The following is a 24,951-nucleotide window of genomic DNA, read 5'->3' as shown; positions in this document are numbered from 1 at the left end:
GACGACCCTAGCATGCTTGAAAACCAGCTGAGAGGGCTAAGGTGGGAGTGGGGTGGAGAGCTAAGTATGATCAGGATTTTAGAGTGAGAGGCAGGAGAGGTGAACAGGCAGGCCCACCAGAGAAGGAGCTGGGAGTTTATCTGAAGAAGTCAGAACAGCCGGGGGAGCGTTTAATCAGCGTGCCACTTTTCAAGGCATCCTCTGTTGCCCTCTTTGGGGAGCAGGGGTGCTTGGCTAATCACCAGGGGAAAGAAGGGCCAGGCAGTTTACCAGGGCTGAGCTCACCTCCTGGGCTCCTTTTTTCCTACCTGCTTCTGCCTAGTTTGGGGCTGTTGCTATGGAGACAGGGTGGGTTGTGGATGACCCTGGGGCATCAGGCCAAGGCTGGACTGAGGTGTGGGACCTAAAGGGGGTTGCTTGTTTCTAACTGAATGCAGGCTTCAGCTTCCTGTGCAGGACTCAGGCAGCTGGAGCAAATGACAGGGCCCATTCATTGCCCACAAACCCAGTTAGCTGGGAGGGAGGTTCCTAGCATCCGGGAGAGGCTCTGGCCTGCTGAGTCATGATCAGGAGAAACTGGCCTTGACCTCTCAATCCCGCCTCAGCTTTCTAAGTGCGGGGATGATGGTGTGTACCACCGCAGCTTTACACAGTGCAGGGTGATGGTGTGTACCACCTCAGCTTTACACAGTGTGGGGGTGATGGTGTGTACCACCTCAGCTTTACACAGTGTGGGGGTGATGGTGTGTACCACCTCAGCTTTACACAGTGCAGGGTGATGGTGTGTACCACCTCAGCTTTACACAGTGTGGGGGTGATGGTGTGTACCACCTCAGCTTTACACAGTGCAGGGGTGATGGTGTGTACCACCACAGCTTTATGCAGTGCTGGGGATTGAACCCAGGGCTTCCTGCATGCAAGGTGAGTACTTTCCCAAAGGAGATGTCAGTCCTTTTCAGCTCCTTTCCTTTTAATGTGTGTATGCATGCCTGTGTGGTGTGTGTATGTGTATGTGTGTGTGTATGCATTCCTGTGATATGTGTGTGTGTGCATTCCCATGGGATGTATGTGTGTGTGAGCATAGGTGATGTCAAACGTCTTCCTTGATCACTCTTCACCTTACATACTGAGGTAGTGTCTCTCACATGGACCCAGAATTCACCAATTCTACCAGCTCGCCCCACAGATCTCATTTTCTCCTCTTGACATCTCATCTACAGGTGGCTCCCGATTCCTGACTTTTACCAAGGTGTTGGGGATCTGACCCTTGTCCTGTTTGCAAAGCAGATGCTTTCACCACCAGGTCTTCCTCAGCCTCTGCCCTCTCACGTGCAGATTTGTGCAGAAGGATGGGACAGAGGAGGGTAGAGAATCCACAGGAGCCTTTATAGCAAGACTGGATGGTCCGTCAACTCCAGGCAATTCACATCGCCTCAGGACTGTGACACTAACTGGACCCCTCAAAGCTGCCCTCAGGGGCATCTCACCAATGGCCCTTTCCTGTAATAACCAGTTTGTAAGCTCCCCCAAAGAATGCACAGCTGAAAAATTTCCTATGCCGGTCACCTCCCAAAACTGAAAGAACACTATAACAGCAATCTTCGAGAAAAATAAAGCTGGGAGATTGATAACAAAGGGAGGTTTCAATAGGGAACTTCTCTAGCACATCCGTCAAGGAGACACGGGGCGGCAGTCAGGTGCCACCGTAGAGACAGATTCCCAGTGCAGGCTGGTGGGCGCGTGGCATTTGCAATTCAAATACTGGCTGCCACTGCCATCAGGGACAGGATTTTCAGAAATAAGGAATAACTCTTGGAAAAGTTTTGCATTCAATTATAACATCCTATCCTGTCACATCTAACGCTGGGAAACCTGGAGCATATTAAAAAGCTGCCAAAAAAAAATCAACTCTTTCTTATTCATGTACAAAATAGACTCAGGTTCAAGAATCAGAACAATAAGCATAAAATAATCCATGCAGATGAATGACTTGTTGGGAAGTGTAAGAGCCATGTGGACTGCAGAACAGCCGTTAAATTCCCCTGCTACAGGGACAAAGCCAGCATCCTTCATCACTGCCAGAAACACTTTTATGGATTTGACCCATAGGGGGTGCTGTGCTTCCTTGAGAAAAAGACTCGCAAATAGATGGCCTGTGGCCTAATCTCTCCCCCGGGTGTGCTTGGTTTAAGTTAGCCTTGTGTTTGCAGAGTTAAAACCCAGTGGGCAGGCATGGAGACACACAGCTATGATCCCAGTACTGGGAGGTAGTAGTAGGCACATTGCAAGTTCAAGGCTACGTAAGACCTTGTCTCAAACACCAAACAAAATGTAGAGGTAGTTGGCATTGGGCACTGAAGCCTTTCTTCTTCTGTCCCACCTCTACTGAAGTCAGGCCTGAGGGTGGCTCTGGAAGGGAGGCCAGCAGCCTGCATGTGAGCCACACTGTCTCTCCAGATACCTGCTCTCAACCCTGGTACCCACTTTCATCCCTAATATCCCCTTCTCATCCCTGGTACCCCTTTTTATCACTGGTACCCGCTCTCATCCCTGATACCTGTTCTCATCCCTGGTACCCGCTCTCATCCCTGGTACCTGCTCTCATCCCTGGTACCTGCTCTCATCCCTGGTACCTGCTCTCATCCCTGGTACCTGCTCTCATCCCTGGCACTTCCTCTTATCCCTAATACCCACTCTTATCACTGGTACCCACTCTCATCCCTAATACCTGTTCTCATTCCTGGTATCCACTCTCATCCCTGATACCTGTTCTCATCCCTGGTACCTGTTCTCATCCCTGATACATGTTCTCATCCCTGGTACCTGCTCTTATCTCTGATACCGGCTCTCTCATCTTTGGTACCCACTCTTAACCCCGGTACCTGCACAGTGACCTTATCTGAACCCTACACTCCAGGTGAGTGCCCTTCAACTGGGGAATCCAGACACGGATACCTGAAGCTGAGAGCCATGAGAAGACAGGGACAGAGACTGGAGAGATGTTCTCACCAGCCCCAAAGCTCTGGGATATGGAGAGCAGAGGAGGTGCGAACAGAAATCCCTTGGAGCGTCAGAGCCTGACCCTGGGGACACTTGATCTGGGACATCTGGCTTCCAGAACAATCAGAGGAGAAGCATCTCTTGTTTTAATCTCCTGGGCTGTGACACTTCTTCTCTACAATGCTAGGAAACCTTGGCATGGCTGAGGGACCTGGTCAGGGCTCAGGCGGACACCTTAACCACCTATACCACCTCGACCACCTTCACCACACACCTAGCGCTCAGGGAACTGAGGACATTCACACCTGCTTCCTCTACTTTTCCCTCAATCATCCAGCTTTCCCCTCCAACTGTTGGCAACATTTTTTTAATATTTATTTATCCGTGCGTGCCATGGCACACACATATGCGTGAAGACCAGAGGACAACTTGTGGGAGTTGGTTCTCTCCCCCGGGGTGGGTCCTGAGGATCAAACTCGGGTCACCACAGCTGGCTTGGCAGCAAGCACCTTCACCGGCTGAGGCACCTCGCTCACCTCCCTCACAGAGCCTGAAGCCCCCAACGGCTAGGCCGGCTGGCCACTGAGCCCCAAGGATTCTCCCGTCCACCTCTCCAGGGCTCGTGGGAGGCCCGTGCTCCACGCCTGGCTTTTTATGTGGGACCCAGGGATGAAACTCAGGCCCTCAGGCTTCAGTGATAAGCGCTTTCCTAACAGAACAACCACACCCCAGGCCCCATGTCTTCCCCCTCCCAGGAACTTTCTCCTGAGTTTGTGGGATCTGGTCACACCATCCTTGGGGTGGTGCACATCATGGGCACTGGGTGACTTACCCACGTCACAACACTGCTGTACAGAAGGGGAAACTGAGGCTCCGGGGAAGCTTAGTCACAAGTAATGTTAGAGCTGGGGCCTGGTACCTCACTTATCTAGATCTTAAAGGTGTTGAAGAAAGGACCAGACACTTGGGGTTTAAGGGAATTTGGGGATTAAAAAGATTGGTTTTATGTGTATGTGTGAATATCTGCATGTGTGTATGTGTACTGCATATCTGCCTGGTGCAAATGGAGGCCAGCAGAGGGCGTCAGATCCCCTGGAACTGGAGGTACAGATGGTTGCGAGCTGCCATGTGAGTGCTGGGAACCAAATCTGGGTCTTCTGCAAAAGTAATAAGTGCTCTTAACTGCTGAGCCGTCTCTCCAGCCCGTTTCTGTTGTTTTGGATGGTCTCACATAGCCCAGGCTAGCCTCAGACTTACGATATAGACAAGGAAGCACTTGATCTCCTGATCCTCCTGCCTCCACCTCCTGTGGGCTGAGGTTACAGGTGTACCACCATGCTTAACTCGTTAAAAGAGGCAGACGTGGCAGGGGCAGCCTCATGTCTCTTGAGGAAGTTGGGACAGACTTCAAGACTGCATGACCCAGACAAGGCCCAGACCCCCATGCTGAGAGGCAAGTCCCTCGGGGAGGTCTCTACTGCTGGAAGAGCCCAGACTCCAGGGGGCAGATGGGGACTCCGCTGTCACAGGACAGGCACAAGGGTGATATGCAGCTGGACGAGGGAAGAAGGGCGCTGTGTGTGTGCACACGCGCCCTTGAGTGTGTCTCTGTGTGCTCATCGCGCCCGGGAGAGGAAGCCAGCCACAGACAGGCAGGAGGAGGAGGGCCAACGGCAGAAAAGGCTGCCATTGTGAAGGGTGAAACAGCTGCAGCAGGGCGCAGAGAGGCGTCCAGGGCAGCAGCAGTCTCCCGTGTGTGTGCAGAAAGATGAGAGAGGAGACGCGGTCTAGACGGGAGGAGAGGAAGTGATGGGGTGGGCTGTGGTTACAGAAGGGGCACGGGAACCCATCTGCGCACCCACTGTGGCCCGGGAGACAGGAGGGAGCTCACCATACAGTCAGCAAGCCGTGTGGGAGAAAGGGCCGGGACCAGGGTTAGAGGAAGCAAGAACCAGGGCAGGGAGCACAGGGGTGGTGTGTGTGTGTGTGTGCGTGTGCATGTGCGTGTGCGTGTGTGTGTGCGTGCGTGTGCGTGTGCGTGTGCGTGTGCGAACACCGGGGAAGGCAGCATTAGCACATCCCTGCTGGGCGGTGTCTGGCCTCTGAAGGAGAAGGAACTGAGTAAGGAGATAGGGACTGGGGTGTTCACAGAAGGGTCCTCTGAGGCGAGGACATCGGACCACAGATCCAAGGGAAATGAACTCAAGCATGAGAGAGTTTCGAAGATTCTCTAGTGTCTCAACCTTCCTAACACTGTGACCCTTAATACAGTTCCTCATGTGGTGGTGACCCCCAACCACAAAATTATTTTTGTTGCTACTTCTTAACTGTAATGTTACTACTGTTATGAACTGTAATGTAAACATCTGCATTTTTCTGACGGTCTTGGGCGACCCCTGTGAAAGGGTCATTTGACTCCCAAAGGGGTCACAACCACTGCTGTGGAGGAACAGAAGCATAAAGGCCCCGAGGTGTGCCAATCCGTGACCGAGCAGCAGGAAAGAACTCCTGTGGAGCGACTTACTGACAGGGAGGGAGGAGGCCAAGAGAAGCTGGCCAGGAGGGCAGTTCCTAGGGACCCCGGGGCAGCTGTAGGGGTCTCCATCCTTAGCAGGTGGGGGTCTGTGCAGAGGAGCCGCAGGGTCCTGATGGACTGCCCTGCTTGCTGGGCGGAGGATGGTGAGCGGCCAGGAAAGACAGACCTTGCGGACAAGGACCAGAACAGAGCAGCCTGAGAAGAGGGGGTGGGAAGAGAGTGGAGGGACTCGGGGTACGTTTTAGGAAGAGTGGTGGGGGGCCGACTGTGATAGGAAGGACGGGAAATCAAGCACTGCTCTGAGGACTTGGTCTGAGCGAACGGAGGTCTGAGGTGCCCAGGGAGAGCCTGTGAGCAGCCCCCGGGAGGGGAGCAGCGAACGGAGGGGTCATGCTGGGCATGGCAGGTTTGTCACATGGGGACCCTAAGAGAGATGTCAGCGGGCAGCCGGACCCAGTCTGACGGCCTCACAGCAGGACAAGGGGGTAGGAGAGAGGAACAGTCACAGCGGGGAAGTAACAGTGGGTGTCCTGACTCGAAGCCCCTTCAGGGCCATGTGCACACGTGCACACACACATGCCTGCCTTCACGTAGCGGTGGCTGTCAGGATGCTCGGGTGCCAGGGCGCCCATGTGAGGACCTCGGCAGGTATCAGGGCACCAAGGCCACCCACAGTGAGTGATGGAATCTAAGTTCTCAGCCAGAGTCCTTCCCCAACACTGTGTGAGAGGAGTGGAGAGAACTGGGGTGCACAGCACGATCTGAAAACAGCACCCGGGGTCGTCTGAATGAAACTGGCCCCTGTAAGATCACAGGGAGCGGCACTATCAGGAGGTGTGGTGTTGATGGAGGAAGTGTGTCCCTGTGGGGGTGGGCTTTGAGTTCTATGCTCAAGATACTCCCAGTGTCACAGTCGACTTCCTGCTGCCTTCTGATCATGATGTAGCCAGCACCATGTCTGCCAGCATGCCACCATGCTCCCCGCCATGATGATAATGGACTGAACCTCTGAACTATAAGCTGCCAGCTCAGTTGAACGTTTTCCTTTATAAGAGTTTCCGTGGTTATGGTGTCTCTTCACAGCAATAGAGACCCCAACTGAGACAGCACCCCAAGGGGAGCCCGACCGAGCCCAAGCTTCTAATGAATGGCCCACTCCAGGCTCCCCAGGAACATTCTAGAACATGTGTGGGGAGGTGCAGAGCGTGCATCACCATTTCCACTGAAGTCTAGCAGGCATGGAACCATGTGGGAGCTGCTGGACTCGGATGGCTGTATGCAGAGAGAAGGCCTTAGCTGGCACCTGGCTGGTAGAAAGTGCTGGAAAAGGCTCTTTCTCCCCCACAGCAGTGTCTGGAAATCTGAGATCGGCATTCCAATCTCCCCACCTCCCCCACAGCCCACTGGGTCTTGTCAGGGACTCATGCTGGGGACATGCTTGTGCTTATGTCCATCAGCACAACCAGGGCTGCTGGTGGTCACCTGGGTCAAGGGGGCCAGCAACACGGGAAAACAATGAACAGGCCGTGGGGGCTTACAGGTTATCCAAGTCTCTGATTCAATGGGAGCCGTATCCAGAAACTTCCATTAACTAGTGGATATTTATTCTGCTGAAATCCAGCACCTCTGGCGTCAACCCTTGTCTGTCTCTCACAAGCATGGGCGACGCAGACGCAGGGTGAGATGACTGGACAGTGAGCCTGCTGATCTTTTACGAGAGGCGGGATGTGAAGTTAATTGAAGCGGCGCCAGAAGACCACCAGGCCAGTGACAGACAATAGGCTGGTGTCTGGGCTCAGTGAGCCACGTCTGTGTCACAGAACCTCGCGGTAGCACACACAGCCTGGGGGAGACTCCACTGTCAACCGGGGCCGGAGGGCTTCTCAGAAAGACCTGGGGTCCCCAGATCCCCGGAAAAACTTGTTGAGGCGAGGAGGTGAGAAGGACCTCATGTCACGACACCTGTGCTTGTGGCACAAATGACACTTTTCCCAACAGAGACACATTGTGTGCTTCAAACTTCAGGCGTTGCAGTTAGGACCAAATCTTTGCTACACACGGCGGGCTGGGGCGGCTCAGCTAGAGCGTGCTCGCCTTGCGTGCAGGAAGGCCTGTCCTGCATGCACACGGCACTGCATCAACCGGGTGGGGGGCTCACACCTGTCACCCCAGCGTTTGGGAGATGGAGGCAGAGAGATCAAAAGTTCAAGGTCAGTCCTGGAAACAATGATTTGGGGGAGGCTGTGCAAGACTCTGTCTCAGAAACTAAGTTATTTTCAAAAAGTGTCTTTTTCTTTTAAAAGTAACTAATTTTATTTTATGTACATGAGGGTTTTGCTTGCATGCATGCATGTGTCCCATCGGTATGCCTGGTGCTCATGGAGGTCAGAAGAGCGTATTAGATGCCCTGGAACTGGGGTTACAAATGGTGGTGAGCCATCATGTGGGTGCTGGGAACTGAACCTTGGTCTTCTAGAACAGCCACTGCTCCTACCTGGTGAGCCATCTCTCCAGTCCCCAGTTTTGGGTTTTTTAAAATAGATTCTGCTACAGCCAGGCTGTCTTTGAACCCCTTAGTGTTGGGAGGTTGCCGGTATGCAGTATAGCCAGCTTGTTTTCTCTTCTTTCCCCTCCTGCCTCCTCCGTCCATCCCTCCCTTCCTTATCTCTTCCTGGCTAGCCTCAAACTCAATATGTAGCAGAGGTTGCCCTTGAACTCCTGATCCTCTGGCATCCATCCTGGGTGCTGGGATTACAGGCTTGCATCACCAAGCCCAACTGTAGCTTCTTTTCGGTCGGCTCCATTAGCAGCCCTCTGCACTGCGAACACTGGCATCTGTCTTCCTCAGCTCAGCTGACCTTCTGGATTCAAGGGCGTCACTAACACAAATGATTAAGGACTGTGGCTGTGATTGAGAGTCCCTCCCCACTCAGGATCTGTTTTCAGCAGCGCAAAGACCTACCTAGAGTAAAGACTACATTTCCCAGGCTCCTTTGTTGCCACGTGAGCCCACGTATCTTGTTTCTCATCAATGGAAGTAAGGAGAAATAAGGGCTTGATCTGTGGACCAGATCATGGATCGAGGCCACCACGGCAGCAAAGGATTTAGACTGAGAGCCATAAGCAGCAGATTCCTTTTCTCTCCATCATAAATCCCCCTAGTGCTTCCCGTTCTGTTTGTCAGGCTGTCCCACACCTCTGAGTATCCCATGGCCTCCGTTTCCGTTTTAACTATGTCACAAACTTCTCATTTCACGACTCTCCCAGAACCCTTTGTCGGGGGTGTGGTCTTGCTGCCTACCAGGTGACCAGGCTGATGAACACTTTTGGGGGCCTTACTATTCATATGTTTTCCATATTTTCATTTCAGCCAGAGCTGTTCAGGGCGTGCGAGTCCACAGATACACCTTCTCTGGCTCACAGCATTCAGTTGTTAAAAAAAAAATGAGTTTCTAAACATTGAGAGATTACAATCAAAAAAGTTCAAATGTAGAGATATTTGAGGGTTTTAACTTGGGGCTTGTGGGTTATCATTTCTAGTCCTGAATGGCAGGTGCACCCTCCAATAGAAGGCGCCGCCCTGCTATGTTCCCGCCTCCCAACCATCTAAAGCACTGGCCCACAGTGACCTCTAACGCATGCTCTCTGTAGAGACCCCAAACCATCATGGTCTGCGCCCCATGCCCACGTGTGTGCTGACTCGCCCATGTGGAGAAGCCAGTTCCTACAGCTGACCCTGCTGGTTCTGGTGGTGGGAGGGGCGTGGCCTGTAGGGAGTAAACAGCCCCACCCACTCCCACTGGACACCCGAGGGGCTGCAGGTCAGCTACAGGAGGTGCCTGGCCCCTCCTCACTCCCACTCAAAACAATGTCACGTCACTCGGAGGCAATTCCCGGGGCTTGCAACATCTGAGCCACATTATCTGGTTTCACAACTGCCCAGGCTGCAGGCCAAGGTGGGGGAGTGTTTGTTTGGTTTTTTTAAATTCAAGCAAGTTCAGTGAGTTGAGTCTGGAGAATTTGGCAAGGGTGAGGTGGCTGGGCTGGGAGTACAGCGTGACCTCAGGCGCTATCCTAGTGAATGGCCTTTCGAACTCGCCACAGTAACTCCGTCAAGTAGGCATCCAGGTCATCCCACCTCTGACAGACATATCAGTGTGGGCAAAGGTCTCTCACCATGGCAACCCCGTCGTCATCCTGGTTACTCCCACAACGGGTCAGTGAGTCCCCAAGTCTCCTCCTCTCTAACTCCAACCTCAGTATTCTGGAACCTTCTTTCACGCAGATGGTCTCAGTCAAGAAAACAGTTCTGAACAGCTTTAGAAACCAACCTCAAACTCATGCAGGGATCATCCTGTGGCCTCCCTGTCAGAGAATTCACAGTCTCCCTGGACTCTCCATTTTTCAAAACTCCAGTTTCTTTGAAAAGGTCGCTTTCTGAACCTACTGGAGACACATCTACTTTGTGTGCATGGAGATGGACTCGGACCTTCAATGGGAGATGAATGGGCGCATGAGCCAGACTTATCTTGGGTACCAGTGCAGTATGGGCATCACACCCAGAGAAGCTCCCTGAGGGCACAAGAGGCCACCTGTCCCTTGAGGAGGTCCTCCCTGCCCCGTCTTACCTGTCCGGTAGCCTGTGCTGTTGAGGTACACAGCGAAGGTGCGGCTCTCGTGCTGGGCCTGCCAGGAGGGGGAGGAGCAATTCTCGTTGTTGGTGTAGGTGTTATGGTTGTGGACGTACTTGCCGGTGAGGATGGAGGATCGAGAAGGGCAGCACATGGGTGTGGTCACGAAGGCGTTGATGAAGTGTGCCCCGCCTTGCTCCATGATGCGCCTCGTCTTGTTCATCACTTGCATGGAGCCTGTGAGCAAAGGGCACTGGTGAGTCACGTGGCCTGCTGGGGGGACCAACGTAGGGGGCCCCCAAGCCTGAGCAGAGCTGCAAGTAGGCTTAGGAAATCCATGGGCTGCATGGGCCAGATCCTCCACCCCCAACCCAACCAGGAAGGCCCTGGCCTCAGTCCCATTAGACACTCACACTGGGTAAAAACCTGGTTTTAAGTGCCCTGACTCTAGATGCAAACCCTGTTTTGTACATAAACAGAGTGTCTTTCTGGAGCGTGCTAATATACACAGAATTTTTTTTTTAAGCGGCCACAAATGTACACAGGATTAGGCTTTGTTTTGTCTGGAGGTTTCCCAAGAAGGATCCACTCGTACTGAAGTCTAGTCCAGCCAACCCCCAGCCAGTCTCCCTGACATGTGTGGCCTCAGCTGCGCTGCCTCCTTAGTCCATGTGGAGCCCATTCCCCGCCTCCCCTCGAAGCTAACCTGTCTGCCTAGCCTCATCATTTCTGGAGAGTTCCTGGGGCCTCCCTCCAGCTTCTCAGTCTCTGATCCCCCTAAACAAGTGTGACTGGTCCTTGATGACCCTCCAGGCAGCTAGGGTTCATCCATGGCTGTTCTTGTTGCTCAGCAAAGGTGAGAGCAGAGGAGGACACTCAGGAGGCGAGGAGGTGAGCATGTGTGGAGGCCCGCTGTGCGGGGCTGGGCCCCTGCTGGTAGCACACAGTAAGCATGCTATGCCAGTGTGGGGAACGGATGCCAATCGGCACACTGAGGTCGGAAGCTAAACGCTGAGATCTGGTGGAGTTCCAGGCATGACTTGCCCTCTTCCTTCTACGACCAGACTCAGTTTCCCCTCTTCCTTGTAATTCTTTTGTGCAGGATCTCACTCTGTAGCCCAGGATGGCCTGGAACTCACAGAGAACCACCTGCCTTTGTCTCCCAAGTACCACCATGTCCAGCTAATTTTTTTTTACATTTATTTATTTATCATGCAGGTGTGCATGGATGTGTGCATGCATGTACATGCGTGCGTATGTGAATTCCTGCATGCCATGGCATGTATGTGGAGATCAAAAGGTAACTTGAAGGGGCTGGCTCTCTCCTTCCACCAAGCGGGTATTGGGGATCAAACTCAAGTTGTCAGGCTTGGCAATAAGCACCCAAGGAACCATCTTGCTGCCGCCCCGAATATCCCTTTTGAAACAGGGTTTCACTGTAGCCCAGGCTGGCCTCAAATTCACCATGGTTCTCCTGCCTCACCTCCTACACTTAAATGGCTTACCCAGGTGAGTTCTAAATCCACGAATGTCCACATGGAAGACAGAAGAAACCACAAGGACACAGGCACCGTCCCACTGACCCCTTCAGTTTGGACTTCAGGCCTGGGGAACCTTGAAAGAACACTCTGCTGTTTCAGGGGTTGACAGAAACGTCAGGGACCTGGGCAGAAGCCCACACAGGGTCGGCCATGCAGTTGAGAGTCCCACCTCAGAGCTGACCTTGTCACCCAGCAACTCCCTAGAGACAGGACAGCCCGATGAGCCCTGCAGGGCTGAGCGCAGAAGGATGTATTTGCTGTCTGTCTGTTCTGTCTACGGGGTCTTTGCCACGCGGAAGGAGACTCCAGAGCTCCCGGGGCACAGATCATGGCTCTGCTTTCCCAAACTGCCAGTGACTTTGTCCTGCACCGGCAGTTAGGTCCTTTTTCTTACTGAGACCTGGAACCCTCCTATGTCCATCCATTTCCCTGCCCATCCCCCTCCAGCCATCTCTCCTCTTCCTTTCTCTCCTCTCCTCTCCTCACAGTGGCCTCTTCAGTTTCTTTTGTGTGTGTATGTGCGTGTGCTTGTGAGTGTGGGTACACATACGCACCTTTTGTTTGAGACAGGGTCTCTCATTGGCCTGGAACTTTACACATGGGGTAGGAGAGCTGGCCCGAGCCTGCAGGGGTCTGCCTGTCTCTGCTTCCCGTCCCGTCACCGCTGGGATGACAATGTATGATTGTGCTGGCTTTTCACATGGGTTCTAGGGGTCTGTGCTCTGGTTTTTACACTTTTGAGGCAAATGCTTTATTAACAGAGCCATCTTCCCAGGCTTCCTCGTGGTTTTGTAAATACTCCAAGCTCATTCCTGCCCCAGGACCCTTGCACACGCCACTACCTTTTCCAGGGCTCTCTGAGACTGCTTTGTGGGCAAAGCCTGTCATGGGTCCTTCCTCAGCACGCCTGGCTGACCTTCTGAGCTCATGGAGGCCTCACCAGGCTCAGTTCTTACCCCACCATTCAGCCCTTCTGGAATATCTGTGTTCTGGGGATGCCGGCTGTAGGCAGTCACAGGGTTGGTACCTGTAGGAGGTCTCCCTGAGGCTGTGTGACACAAGTTCCTGTGACACCCAGCAGAGCTAAGGGAGGCTGGTGAGGTGTGCCTGGCTCTGACCCTGACCTGGCACCTCCCTTTACAGGTCTGCCAGGCTGGCACCAGCTGGCTAGGGCAGTCCCTGCAGAGGAAGCCTTCACTCCGGCAGAAGCCTTGTTACAGTAAGGACCCTGGAGGATCTCCAGGAGGGCACATGGACTCAGTGACAAGAGGGTCTCACTGTTCTGGGCTGTATTACTAACCAGCTCACACCACAAAGCCCAGGTTCAAACCTGCTATGGCCAAGGATGATTTTGATCCTCTTGCCTCCATGTCCTGAGTGCTAGGATTACAGGCCTCCATCACTATGCCTAATTGATACTGCACTGTGGATGAAACCCAGTCTTGTTACTCTAGGTAAACGTTGCCACCTGAGCTACATTCCCACCTGTGTGGCCCTGGCCGTCCTGGATCTCGCTCTGTAGACCAGGCTGGCCTCAAACTCAGAGATCCCCCTGCCTCTGCCTCCTGAGTGCTGGGATCAAAGGCGTGCGCCACTATGCCAGGTGCAGTGGGGTTTTAAGCGCTGACTTTTAGCTTGAACACATCAGGAGCTCTGGGGTTTGCCACACTCCAGAGCACACTCTGCAATGGACGTCAGCCTCATTTCCTAGATCACTTGTATCCAACAGGCCCTGGAAGTCTCTGTTACAGCTTGCTAATTGATCTGAGCTTTGTCCCTGCTGGCCTGTCCCTGGGGTGGAGAGCAGTGTCCATGATTGTAATTCCTAACACATGGGGCGCTGTCTTGGGCTGGGTGTCTATTGCTCTGCACACATGATATGCAAAGTTATTTTTCAAAGTGTCCCTTTCTGAACAGGAAGTGAAGCTGGGGCCCTTGGTGACCGGTGGGGCCACACAGTGGGCAAGGTGGGAGATGACAGCTCAGATCCAGGCTTGTCCATGGCAGAAGCAGGGGCGAATGTCACCTTCTCCAAGGCCTGGTGATGGTGTTCTGGGGAAGTGCCGAGTCCCCGCGCTTTTGACTGACTCTTGGGGACAGAAGCGGTCTCTTTTCATGGCATTGATGGGGATGCCACAAGGCTTATCCCCAACCCCCAGAGATACACTTGGGGTGGCTCCAGGGTAATGTGTTGTTCACACGCAGGGACAGGGAGTGGAGCTGTGACAGGCAGGCCGCCCTAACTGGCTTCTTCTACATGAAGCAAGTGTCAGCTTCTCCTGGGGCAGCAAGAGCCTGTTCTTGATAACATGGTTCTGCCCGGTGCTATCAGTGGTGCAGTTCTGATTAGAACTGGGGAGGGGACAGAGTCCAGAGTCTGGCAAACATCATGGTACAAGTCAGCCACTTCCACTCCTGATGTCACCTGCTTGTCCACTGACACCCGGTGGGCCACATCCGGTCAAGCTCTGCAAGCCCCCCCACCTTTGCCTCCAGCTACTCAGGTGACATCTGGCTGCTCCCGGGGCCAGCATTTGAATGCTGTACCATCTGGCGAGCCAGCCCTCTGCTGTCTGGAGCTTACATCCACCCCTGGACTCGCCAGGCATAGCCCCTTTCCCCAGGACTAGGACCACTGTTTCCCACCTGGGTGAGACCCCAGGGTGGAGCCAGTATCCTTCCACTTTAACCCTTCTCACCGGTCTGCAGCCACGGGACCTCTGCTCTGTCCTCAGCCCTGCTCTGTCCTCGGTGTAGACTACGGTTCCCAACACCCATGCAGTTGTACAGACACACACACACACACACACACACACACACACACATGCACACACACACACACACACATGCACACGCGCACACACACATACACACACACAGACAAGAGAGACAGACACACACACACACATAGACAGAGATGGAGACATACACATACACACACATGCATGCACACACACACACACACAGAGACAGAGAGATGAGAGAGATAGACAGACAGAGACAGACAGAGACACATACACAGAGAGACAAGCATACACATGCAAACATACATAGAGACATGACAGAGACACACACATACACACATACACAGAGAGAGACAGAGAGACACACATATACACACACATGTTTGCATGCGTGCACACATACACAGAGCTAGAGAGATGAGACAGACAGACACAGACAGACAGATACACACAGAGCTAGAGAGATGAGAGACAGACAGACAGACAGACACACGCACACACACACACACAGAACTAGAGAGACACAGACACACACACACACAGAACTAGACACACACACACACACACACACACACACACACACACACACACACACACACACCAGCTTCCTCAAGGTTCCCAGCGGCAGCACCCCGGCTGTGTGCTCTCTCCTCCCTGGCCCACTGTTTCACACCTCCCCTTGGTTTGGGCTCACGGCCCCATGCTGCTGTCTGTCCCCTTCCTTCTTTCATCCATCCACCTGCATCCGGTCCACGTCCCCACTGCCCTGGGGCCTAGGCTGTCGCGCCTCACAGTCGCTCCTGCATTATTTCTCTTCCACGAACCCCTGTGCTGTGGGTGGGATGGACCCTCCCTGGTTCACAGACCTCCCAAGAGAGAACAGAACCGCTGACGGCAGGCGCTCAGCGTCTCAGCCTTTGGGGACCCAAGCTGGCTTCTCAACCCATCAGACCCCCTCTGGAGGCTCAGGAAAGCACCCCAAAAGCTGTATTAACACGAAGCCAGCAGGCTTTGGGGCCACCTCTTACGTTTTAGAGATGAAAGCCCAGGCTTGGCTTCCCTCCGTCCCTTGGGAGCAGCATGCCCTCACCCTACCTGGCAGCTGCCGTCGGGGAAGAGCTGGGGCAGTCAGTGACAAGAGTGGAATTCTTGGGGCCAAAATGACACAGGGGTCTGTGTAGAAAAGCACACACACCATGCCTCCCTGCAGACAGTGGCCTGCTTTATTGAAAGGGCCCCAGTGTCGAACTATAAAACCCACTTCTGTAATGGGAAAACATGTGACCTAATGGCTCAGAGGGCTGACAGCCCTTGGCTGGGAAAACGCAGCCACATACAGGAAAAGGGGGTGACTTTCATGCTTCATGGGAAGCGGCCAGCCAACCCAAACTCAGTCTGCCCAACGTAAACCTGGGGACATACAGATGAAAACAGGCAATCGTTTCTTTCTGTGATCAAACCTTCCCACCACACAGGGCCAGGGCGAGGTTATCCTAACATCTCTTGGTGTGAGTCTCCCCTCTCCCACAGCAGGACTTAAAACTTAGGGGGCCCCTAAACCCTAACTGCCAGATATCCCCAGAACCACAACTGTGCAACCTTCTTGGGAATGTTGTGTAGGGATGCCTAGCGTATCGTGTGTGTGTATGTATGTATGTATGTATGTATGTATGTATGTATGTGTGTGTGTGTATGCGCACACGGGCACTTAGGCACGTGGAAGCCCAAGGTGAATGACTGGGGTCCCCCTCAATTGCTCCCCACCTTATCTTTCAGACAGGGCCTCTCACTGAACCCAAAGCTCACTGGCTAAAATTGATGGCCATCAAGCAATGAGTCTCCTGTCTCTACTCCACCACCCACCCCATCTCCCTCTTCCTGAACCGGGGTCACAGATGGGCCTGGGTGTGCCACACCGGCCTTTTTCACATGGGTTCTGGGGGGTTACATGCTTGTACGGCAGACACTTTACCAACAGCCATCCCCCGGCTCTCTGTCTGGCTCTTTATTTGATGAAATCCTTCAACCTCTGATCCACAGAACTGAACTTACGGACGAACACCCTAGCTGCCTATTTTGGATGCACTGTATGTGTTTGCAAGCAGAGGAGTCAAGGGTTACTGGGCTGGAGGTCAGCTGGTGGATCACTAAGTCCTGTTCCATCTCCAGGCACGGTGGCATCTACCTGTAACTTCAGCATTTGAGAGGTGGAGGCAGGAGGATCAGAGGCCACCCTCAGTACGAAGCAAGTTCACCTACACACACATACACGCACGCACGCACGCACGCACGCACGCACGCGCACACACACGTCAGTGTTTGTTGATCTAGCACATGAGATTGGCTATGTCTGGCGCCACCAGTGTCAGAGCATGCTGAATCAGCTTGTATTTATTGTTAGTGCTGATGATGGAACCCCGGCTTTTGAAGAAGGTTCTAGACAAGACATCTGCACCGAGCCCCAGCCTCATTACCCCTTGTAAAGACTTGAGTCAGAGCAAGGGTTATCCATGGGGATTTAGCAGGTACCAAGGACTTCTTCCTTCCCCTTTGTATGTGTGTGAACATGTGTGTAGTGGACATACCTGTATGTGGAGGCCAGAGGTCAACACTGAGTGCCATCTGCTGTTTTTGAGACAGGGTGTTTTTGAACCTGGTGCTTGCCAATGTGGTAGACTAGCAGGTCAGTGAACCTCAAGGATTCTCTGTCTCTGCCTCTCCAGCACTGCCTGGCTTTTATGTGATGCTGGGGATGGAACTTGGGACTTCATGCTTGTGTGACAAGCACTTTTAATGACTGAGCCAGGGACTTTCAGGATTGAAAACATGAGTCAACTTCTGCCATTCCTGGCACTGAAGAGGTTCCCGTCCTGTCCCTTCCCCAGAGGACTACCATCCTGGGGTGGGGTGGAGTGCATACCACCCCATGCAATAACCTCCTGAGGCTCTTTGGATGGTATTTAAGGAGATGATGCCGACCTATGCTTGCTTGTTTTACCTCGTGGGTAAACAGAGTCTTGGGGGGCGGGGTCTCCTTGGGAAAGTGGTGGGAGGCAGACCGGGATGGGGGAAAACATAACCGGAGTCTGCAACCCCAGAGTCTTGACGCTAATCTGCATGTGAGTAAAGGAGCTCATGTCTGGACTATTGCAGGAGACGCCTAAGTCATCTGCACTGTGTTCCCCTCAGCAGCCGGAGAGCAAGTGCTAACAGATTGAGCAATATCATCGCGTTCCTTCAGGCACTCTCCCGCAGATACCTGCCTCAGTCACAGTAAAGGGCAAAGTCCACCTTTGGCCGACAGAACCACAAAGGACCTGGGAAGTCACTGTCCTGATAAGCCCACCTTCTCCTCAGGCCGGCTACTTTGCCCTTCTTGTCACAGCAGGAAGCACGTGTCTCAGGACCTGAGCTGCCATAGATCCAAGCCCCATTATATTCAAGTTTCTTCAAATGGAGCCTCTTTAGAGGCACCTGCCAGGTGGGCCTCAGACGGCTCTGTCCTCTGCCTATCTCCACTGACTCGGGAGGAAGAGTTATCTTTGTTCTGAGTGGTTCCAAAGTTTCCAAGGGCTAGATCAGGGACTGAGCACACAGGCTGACAGAGGCTGAGCGTCTATGCCCACGCCTTTCTACTCTGCTTTTAATCTTAGCTGTAGATAACCCCAGCACAGAATGTTCCAGCAGGAGCCTTCGGGCAAGGATCCCCCTCTCTGTGGAGACCACTGTGCCTGTGACTAACACTGAAGCAGTCCCAGTTGAAGGTCATAGACACACTGCCGGAGTACTTGGTCACATCTCAGTATCCGCAGACCGTGGCTCCCCATCCGCATTTCGAAAGCCAGGATGTTTTTCTGGGACATCATGGAGGCTTCTAGGGTACTTGACTTTCTCACACTGTGAGCTCTTTCCTCTGTAACAAAAACTAAACACTGTGGCTTGGAGGCCATGTTGGAATGAAGGTGAAGATGCTAATACTCTCGGTCCAAACACTTCCTTCTGACCACAAGGACCTTTTACTACAGTGAAAGTCATGGTCATGGTCCCAGGGGCCGCTATGGGTAAGGTGGTCAAGTGCCAGCCATGCAAGCATGAGGAGGACCTGAGTTCCAGTCCCACCACCACATAAAAAAAAGCCGTATTGGCCATATGTGCCTGTAATCCCAGCAGTTGTGTGTGTGTGTGTGTGTGTGTGTGTGTGTATGTGTGTGCCTGTGTATGTGCATGTATGAGTGATGCGTCTGTGTATGCATGTGTGAGTGGTGTGTATGTGTGTGTGTGTGTGTGGTGGTTGTGGTGGTGGAGGTTGGAGGATCAGGAGTTCCAATTCATTCTTAGCTGCATGGCAAGTTGGAGGCCTGCCTGGGTTATATGAGAGCCCCTGTTTCACAAAACAAACTAGCCAAACAAAGCAGAGCTGGGATGTGCGTCAGTGGTAGAGCACTGTGCCAGCACACACAGAGTCCCAGGTTCAAACTCCAGCATCACATGAACTGGGAGACACTACTGGAATATTGAGAAAATTGAATTGATGGCTACCTTACTTGATGGACCCCCTTCAGGACCACCCCCCACCTGACATTTCCTATTTAGCGATGGCCTGGAATGGGCTGGCTGTGGCTACAAATACCACAACTTGCACCCACCACCTGACTGGCTCACTCCTGTTGAAGGTGCCACTAAGCAGATGTGGAAGGGACCATCCTGTTGCACTCCCTGACCCCAGAGTGACGAAAGGCTCTAAGTTCAGGCCAAGGGCCACGGAGCACCTGTGTCCTGGCCCATCCTGAGGTCACAGAGCTCATGTGACAGCCCTCACCTAGCTTTAAGTGTCTCTGGAATGTCTATATTGCTGAGACTCCTTTTCGGCCACCTGGCCCCAGAAACACCTGTTTAAGAGCCACTTCACCCAGAGGCAACATCTGGGCAGAGAGGGCGGAGGCTCACGGTGCACCTGATGCCGTCAGCTCCAGGCTCTCAGTCAGGAGCCCCAGGGATGGCACAGGATCCCAGGAACGGCATCTTAGACATGGTCTCCTGGGTGACAGTGTCAAGGGGAATCCCAGACTCTGGGGAACTGTGAAATCAAGCTGGTGCCCCAAACCCCCAAATCAATCAATCAGTCAGATGCCGAGGAAGCCACACTGAACTCGGCTGCTGACCTCGGCTGCGATGAAATTCCAGAGTCATGCTGGCAATTTCCCCTTCATCCTCTGCAGCTCTGCTGTGGGGGCTTCAAGGAGAAAACCCCAATGGGGGTCTCTCAGGGGAGGAGGAGGAGTGAGAGACCCCCACAAGGAATGCGGCAGGGTGTGAATGCAGAAACTCTGCAGAGAGCCTGCTCACCGGGGAACGTTCAGGCACAGGAAGCTTGCCACACCAGGTAAGTATTTAAGGACACAGTGCATGCTTGGAGCTGTGCCCCAAGTTTGCGGGGTGTGTGTGTGTGTGTGTGTGTGTGTGTGTGTGTGTGTCACAGAGCCAGTTACTCAGTCACTGAAAGCAACACCTGCAAAGCAGTTTGTCTGTGGGAAGCCTTCATTCTACCTGTGGCTGGCTAGTTTTCTGTCAACTTAACACAGGCTAGAGCCATTTGGGAAGAGGGAACATCAATTGAGAAAATGCTCCCACTAGACTGGCCTATGGGCAAGCCCATGGAGCATTTTATTGTTTGGTGAATGATGTGGGAGGGCCCAGCCCACTGTGGGTGGTGCCATCCCTAGGTAGTGGTCCTGGTTCCTATAAGGCTGCAGGCTGAGTGAGCCATGGGAACAAGCCACGAGAACAAGCCAGTAAGCGTCATTCCTCTATGACTTCCGATTCAGTTCCTGCCTGAGTTCCTGCCCTGACTTCCTGGGATGGTGGACTATGACCTGTAAGATGAAATAAACTCTTTCCTCCCCAAGCTGATTTTGGTCACAGTGTTTTATTAGCACAGCAATAGAAGCCCTGTGTCTGCATAAGGCGCCATGATTGGCCTGATTCAGGCACTCTTAGAAACCCTCCCCTCTGTACCACCTGCCTGCCGCAGCACCCCTGCCTAGCACAGTGCACTGCCTACCTGGAAGCAGAACCGGGGTCCACTGCTGTCCTCCCCCAGCACCCTAACCGACCACCCCACCCCTGGCCGGCCTCCCTCCTTCACATTCTCATCCTCAAGCCGGCCCCTCCCTACCCACAGTCAGAACCTCTGCAAACAGGGCTCCTGGTATCTGACCTGCTCAGGGCATGTTCTCCATCTTCCATCAGCCTCAGGCCAAGACCTTGACCCTCATGCACAGCTCGCCTGGGGCCACACATCTCCTCTGCCTTCACTCCCCAGCCTGGGCAGCAGTCTCCAAGACCCTGGTGAGGCTGTGCCTGCCACGGGCTCTGCGCCTGCCACCCTGCCCACAGCGCTCTTGCTGGAGCTGTCTGTTTGGGCAACCACTCCGCACTGTACAGACCGCAGCTCACCACTCACAGCTGGAGGTGCTGTCCCCGCTGGACCCTGCCTTTGTCCTGTTGTGGCTCAGACCCTAGCGGCCCGTCACCACCTGCTTCCTCTTTTTCCTTCTCAGTGGGTCCACCTCTGTCTCACAGTGCGCCTAGTCCACAATGGTCTCTCTTGTGACCAGTCTGCAGTTAGAAATCACCTTTGACCCCGGCATCCTTTGTCCTCAGAGAGTGGCCAGCACCAATGAACTCCCAGACCCACTGGTTTTAACTCACGGGAGGTCTTGGCAGGAGATCAGAGAAGGAAATCGAGGCTTGGAATCTGGATTCCTCCTCCTTCCTCCCTGTGGTGTGGGCAGGGTTGTGTGGGTATGGCAGTGTAGGGTGGCTCTGCCTCTGGATTCCAGTAACTACCCCGAGGGCACAGCACCGACCCTGGAGCTTTCCTCACACCTGAATTCAAACAGCACCCACGTGACTATGTAAGAATGTCCATGTCCCATGAGACACCCCTTGTGCTGGGTGTGGCCCCCAAAGACGGGACTTAGCTCTCAGTTTTATCCTTTCTGCCCTTGGCTTCCTGTTGCCAGGCGCGTGGCTGGGACAGCTGGAGCGCCAGCAGCTGTTCTGAAGCCCAGGTGGCCTTGAAGACAGATGTTATACAGTAGGGACGGTAGAGTGGAAAGCTAGAGGTTATGAGACATCCTTGATGTCACCACACCAGTTCTGGACTTTTTTATGCGGTGAAGAGACGCTGCTAAGTTTCATTTTCTTCTCCAAGCAGGCAAGCCCAATTCTCATATGCTTTCTTTCTAGAGTGCAAGCGAACCGGTCCCATCTCATGCCCCTCAACACCCCATGTTGATGAACAGAACTAAAAAAATCTCACAGGAATGCACTTGGCAGTTTGAACTCAGGGCGGGCCATTCCTGAGATAACCTGCACCCACACGCCTTCCTTCCGCCGGTGAGTGGCAGCGGGAATGTTGGGAATGGATGTCGGTGGTGGATAAAGTTGCCCTGAACTGCCGCCTGGAATCTGGGTGCGTTGTCCTGGGCTGCCTGCCATCTGGCCCCCGTGAGAACCCAGGGTTCCCAATCCATCTCTTGGTTATCAGTCAGCAGCTTGTGGTGTAGTTTCTTCATTCTCCAGATGGAATAGGGCGGCCAGGCTCTTTCTTTACCAGGCTTGCTTTGCACACAAAGTGGATGCCAGAGCTGGGGACCTGAAGTGCTCAGCATCTCACTGAGGCACAAACAAGCCTAGAAGTTATACTGTGTCTCATCCTCCCCACTCCCACGCCTGAACCCCAGAAACCAAGCCTTGCCTTCAACTTCAGACTGCACCATGGCTGTGTTCATGGAATGGCTGCTTTCTTGCTACTTTTCATGGTCACTGAGTGTCCCCATCAACTTATCCTGACCGCTTTGCAGTCCCAGATCTGGGGGTTGCTCTCCACTGGTCTCGCTCATGACCCATTAGCTTTGCGTCTGAGCCACCAGCACCCCCCACCTCTGCAGCAGAGGCGTCGCTGGGCTCCTCCTGTGTCTGGACAGCAGCAGACTCCTTGCTGGACACCTGCCTCGTTATATTTTTCCGTCTCTTCTCCACAGATTGAAATGCAAACCAGACTGCTTCTCTTCCCTGCTCAGCGTCGTCCACTGGTGTCCAGCTACTCTGAAGCCCAAGTCCTCTCCCTGGTTCAGAGCCTCATGCCCTAGCATGACCCATGCCACCATCCCCACCCTCAGACTTCTCACTTCCTGTGCCCTGGCTCAGGCTGCTCTGCCACTCTGCCTGCCTGCTGTGAATGCCTCTGCCTCAGGACCCTTGCACCAACTGCTACTGCCGCTTGGCTGCTCTTCCTAGGAGTCACCTTGACAGGTTCCCTGACCTTTCTTGATCCAATGTCCCCATCATCGAGGAGATCACCCTGGATGGAGGTGGAGGGTCCTCTTTCCCTCTGCGCTCGACTTCTGTCTTGCTTGCGTCTCACCACTGTCCATGTCATATGCTGTGTGTCGTGTCTTGGTTATTGACACGCATCCGTGCTGTGCCCTGGGTCAGTCAAGATTCTGTCTATTTTGTTTGTTGCTCGATACTCTTTGTCTACTAAGGATGCTCAGTCAATGATGATACAAGGAGGGCGTGTGGTCCACATGGCTCATCCTGCTGCAGAGGCGTGGACGGGGGAAGCCTGATTTGCTCACCTCCTCCAGAGCCAATGCCCACGTTCCCTTTAGAAAAACCTCTCCAGCTCCTCTCAATCCCAGTCCAGCTGCTAGCCACACTGGGCTTTCTGGGAAATGCTAATGTCTGCTTAGTGAGCTGGTCTGAAGGCAGACGCAGCTTGGAGGGAAGTAGGATGTCACATAGAGACTGATGACATCTGGAGGGACATGCCTGGATCTGAATGCACCAAGTACGCTTGAACTTTTTATTTCCCTGCCAAAGTAAGTTGCTGGTTCCAGCTTTCCCAACACTGTCGGGTTGAGTTCCAGGAAGTCACTTGTAACTGGAAGAGTCAAGACCAATGGGCTGGGGCTGTGCCTGTCTGATTTTGTTTTGTGTTTGGGACACAGTCTCACTATGTAGCTCAGGTTGACTCAGAACTTGTGATCCTCCTGCCTCCACCCCCTGAGTGTTGGGGTGACAGGCATATACTACCACGCCTGGCTTCCTTCATGAGCTGCCATATCTGATGAGACACCCGTCCTTACAGCCCCGTAGGGACCCCTCTAACAGCACCACGCGGCTGACCTTTGCCACCAACAATGGCAACTGTATCTAACAGCTTGGGTTCAGTCTATGTGTGACTCCCCCTGGAGCTGTCCTGAAATTGGCCTGCATCTGATTCACCTGGCCCGTGCTGGCAGAAGCCAGCATTTCCATGGCCTCCCTGGGCACAGCACAGCCCGTGACAGGACTGTGCTGTCACGAAAAACTCCAACCCCCTGTCCTGCTGATGTTCCCACCTCCTCAGTGCTCTGCAGACATGTGGACAACCCAGGCTCTCGCTCACTAATGCTCTGGGTCCCCAGCACCCAGCACTCCCAGGTGACAACCAGGGGACTGGGGGCGGGCATGACAGAAAAGCAGGGTAAACACAAACAGCAACCATGAGACAGAATGAGCTCTTCTTCTCACTGGGTCCTGATGAGACTGGACAGCTGTCCCCACCTGAGATCAGCTCTGCCGCCAGGCCTCCAGCCAGAAGCCCTCTGGAGCGGCCTCACAGACAAGCAGAAAATAGCAGCCGATGAATTTTTCAGGACCACCTTCGGCTTTGCCAGTGGTGGCCAACTGTGAGATAATGTGCTGGGCTTTTGGGGAGCATGCATTATTGATCTGGGTCTGTCTGGTTTATAAAAAGCCCATCGGCCCCCCAACTACCTACTTCCCGCCTCGCATTCCTCACAGAGACTCAGTTTGGTTTGCTCGGGACACTGTGTGTGGGGAGGTGACGGCCGGGGGGCACCAATCTCTGTCATCTAGGGCTGCCAGCGGGAGCTGTCACAGCACAGAATGCGTGAGGCCCTGTCCCCACTGACTGCTTCCCCAAAATTTCCCTTTCAGAACACTCACTCTGGTGAGCAAAGATGCAGATCTGCAGAGGATTCTGCCCGGGAAGGTGCTTGCCACAGTTGAACATCAACACGGACACTCTCTATCTAGACAGCCCATCACCCATCCCGGAAACTGGATGAACAGAGCAGTGGTGAAGGCCACGGGTCCTAGGTTCAAAATCCTGTTCCACCACATTTTAGCTGTGCAACCCAGACATGTGGCTTGCTGTCTCTGAGCCTCACGTTCTCCACTGGTAAGATGGAGGGGGATGGGTATCTATTTCTAGTCAGCCATGGCTCAGTTTTCTCTCCACTTTGTCTCATCCATGGACCTCTGACTTGTTTGTTTATATTGGTTTGATAAGAGTCAGATTCAAGGTTGTGATGTGATTCTGGCTTAGCGGGTCACCCGGCTGGGAACGAGGGGATTGTCCCGACAGTCATCTTTCAGTCGCTGCTGGCTCAGGCCCACCCGACTCTGAGCCTTCACGCTCACCC

At 53.6% G+C, this 24,951-nt stretch overlaps 1 protein-coding gene across 7 annotated transcripts in view; it reads right to left on the bottom strand.

Moving 5' to 3' along the window:
* The window catches only part of Sulf2 (sulfatase 2), an 84,753-nt gene that overhangs the window by 34,730 nt on the left and 25,072 nt on the right, over window positions 1–24,951 (bottom strand). For all 7 annotated transcript variants that reach the window (XM_042276831.2, XM_076571143.1, XM_076571142.1 and 4 more), the window contains one exon: window positions 10,165–10,404. In XM_042276831.2, the coding sequence (XP_042132765.1) occupies window positions 10,165–10,404 (240 nt within the window). The remainder of the gene's footprint in view (window positions 1–10,164; window positions 10,405–24,951) is intronic.

Source organism: Peromyscus maniculatus, chromosome 4 (genome assembly GCF_049852395.1).
Source record: "Peromyscus maniculatus bairdii isolate BWxNUB_F1_BW_parent chromosome 4, HU_Pman_BW_mat_3.1, whole genome shotgun sequence".
In the NCBI taxonomy this organism is placed as follows: Eukaryota; Metazoa; Chordata; class Mammalia; order Rodentia; family Cricetidae; genus Peromyscus; species Peromyscus maniculatus.
This window is presented reverse-complemented; position numbering and strand designations above follow the sequence as displayed.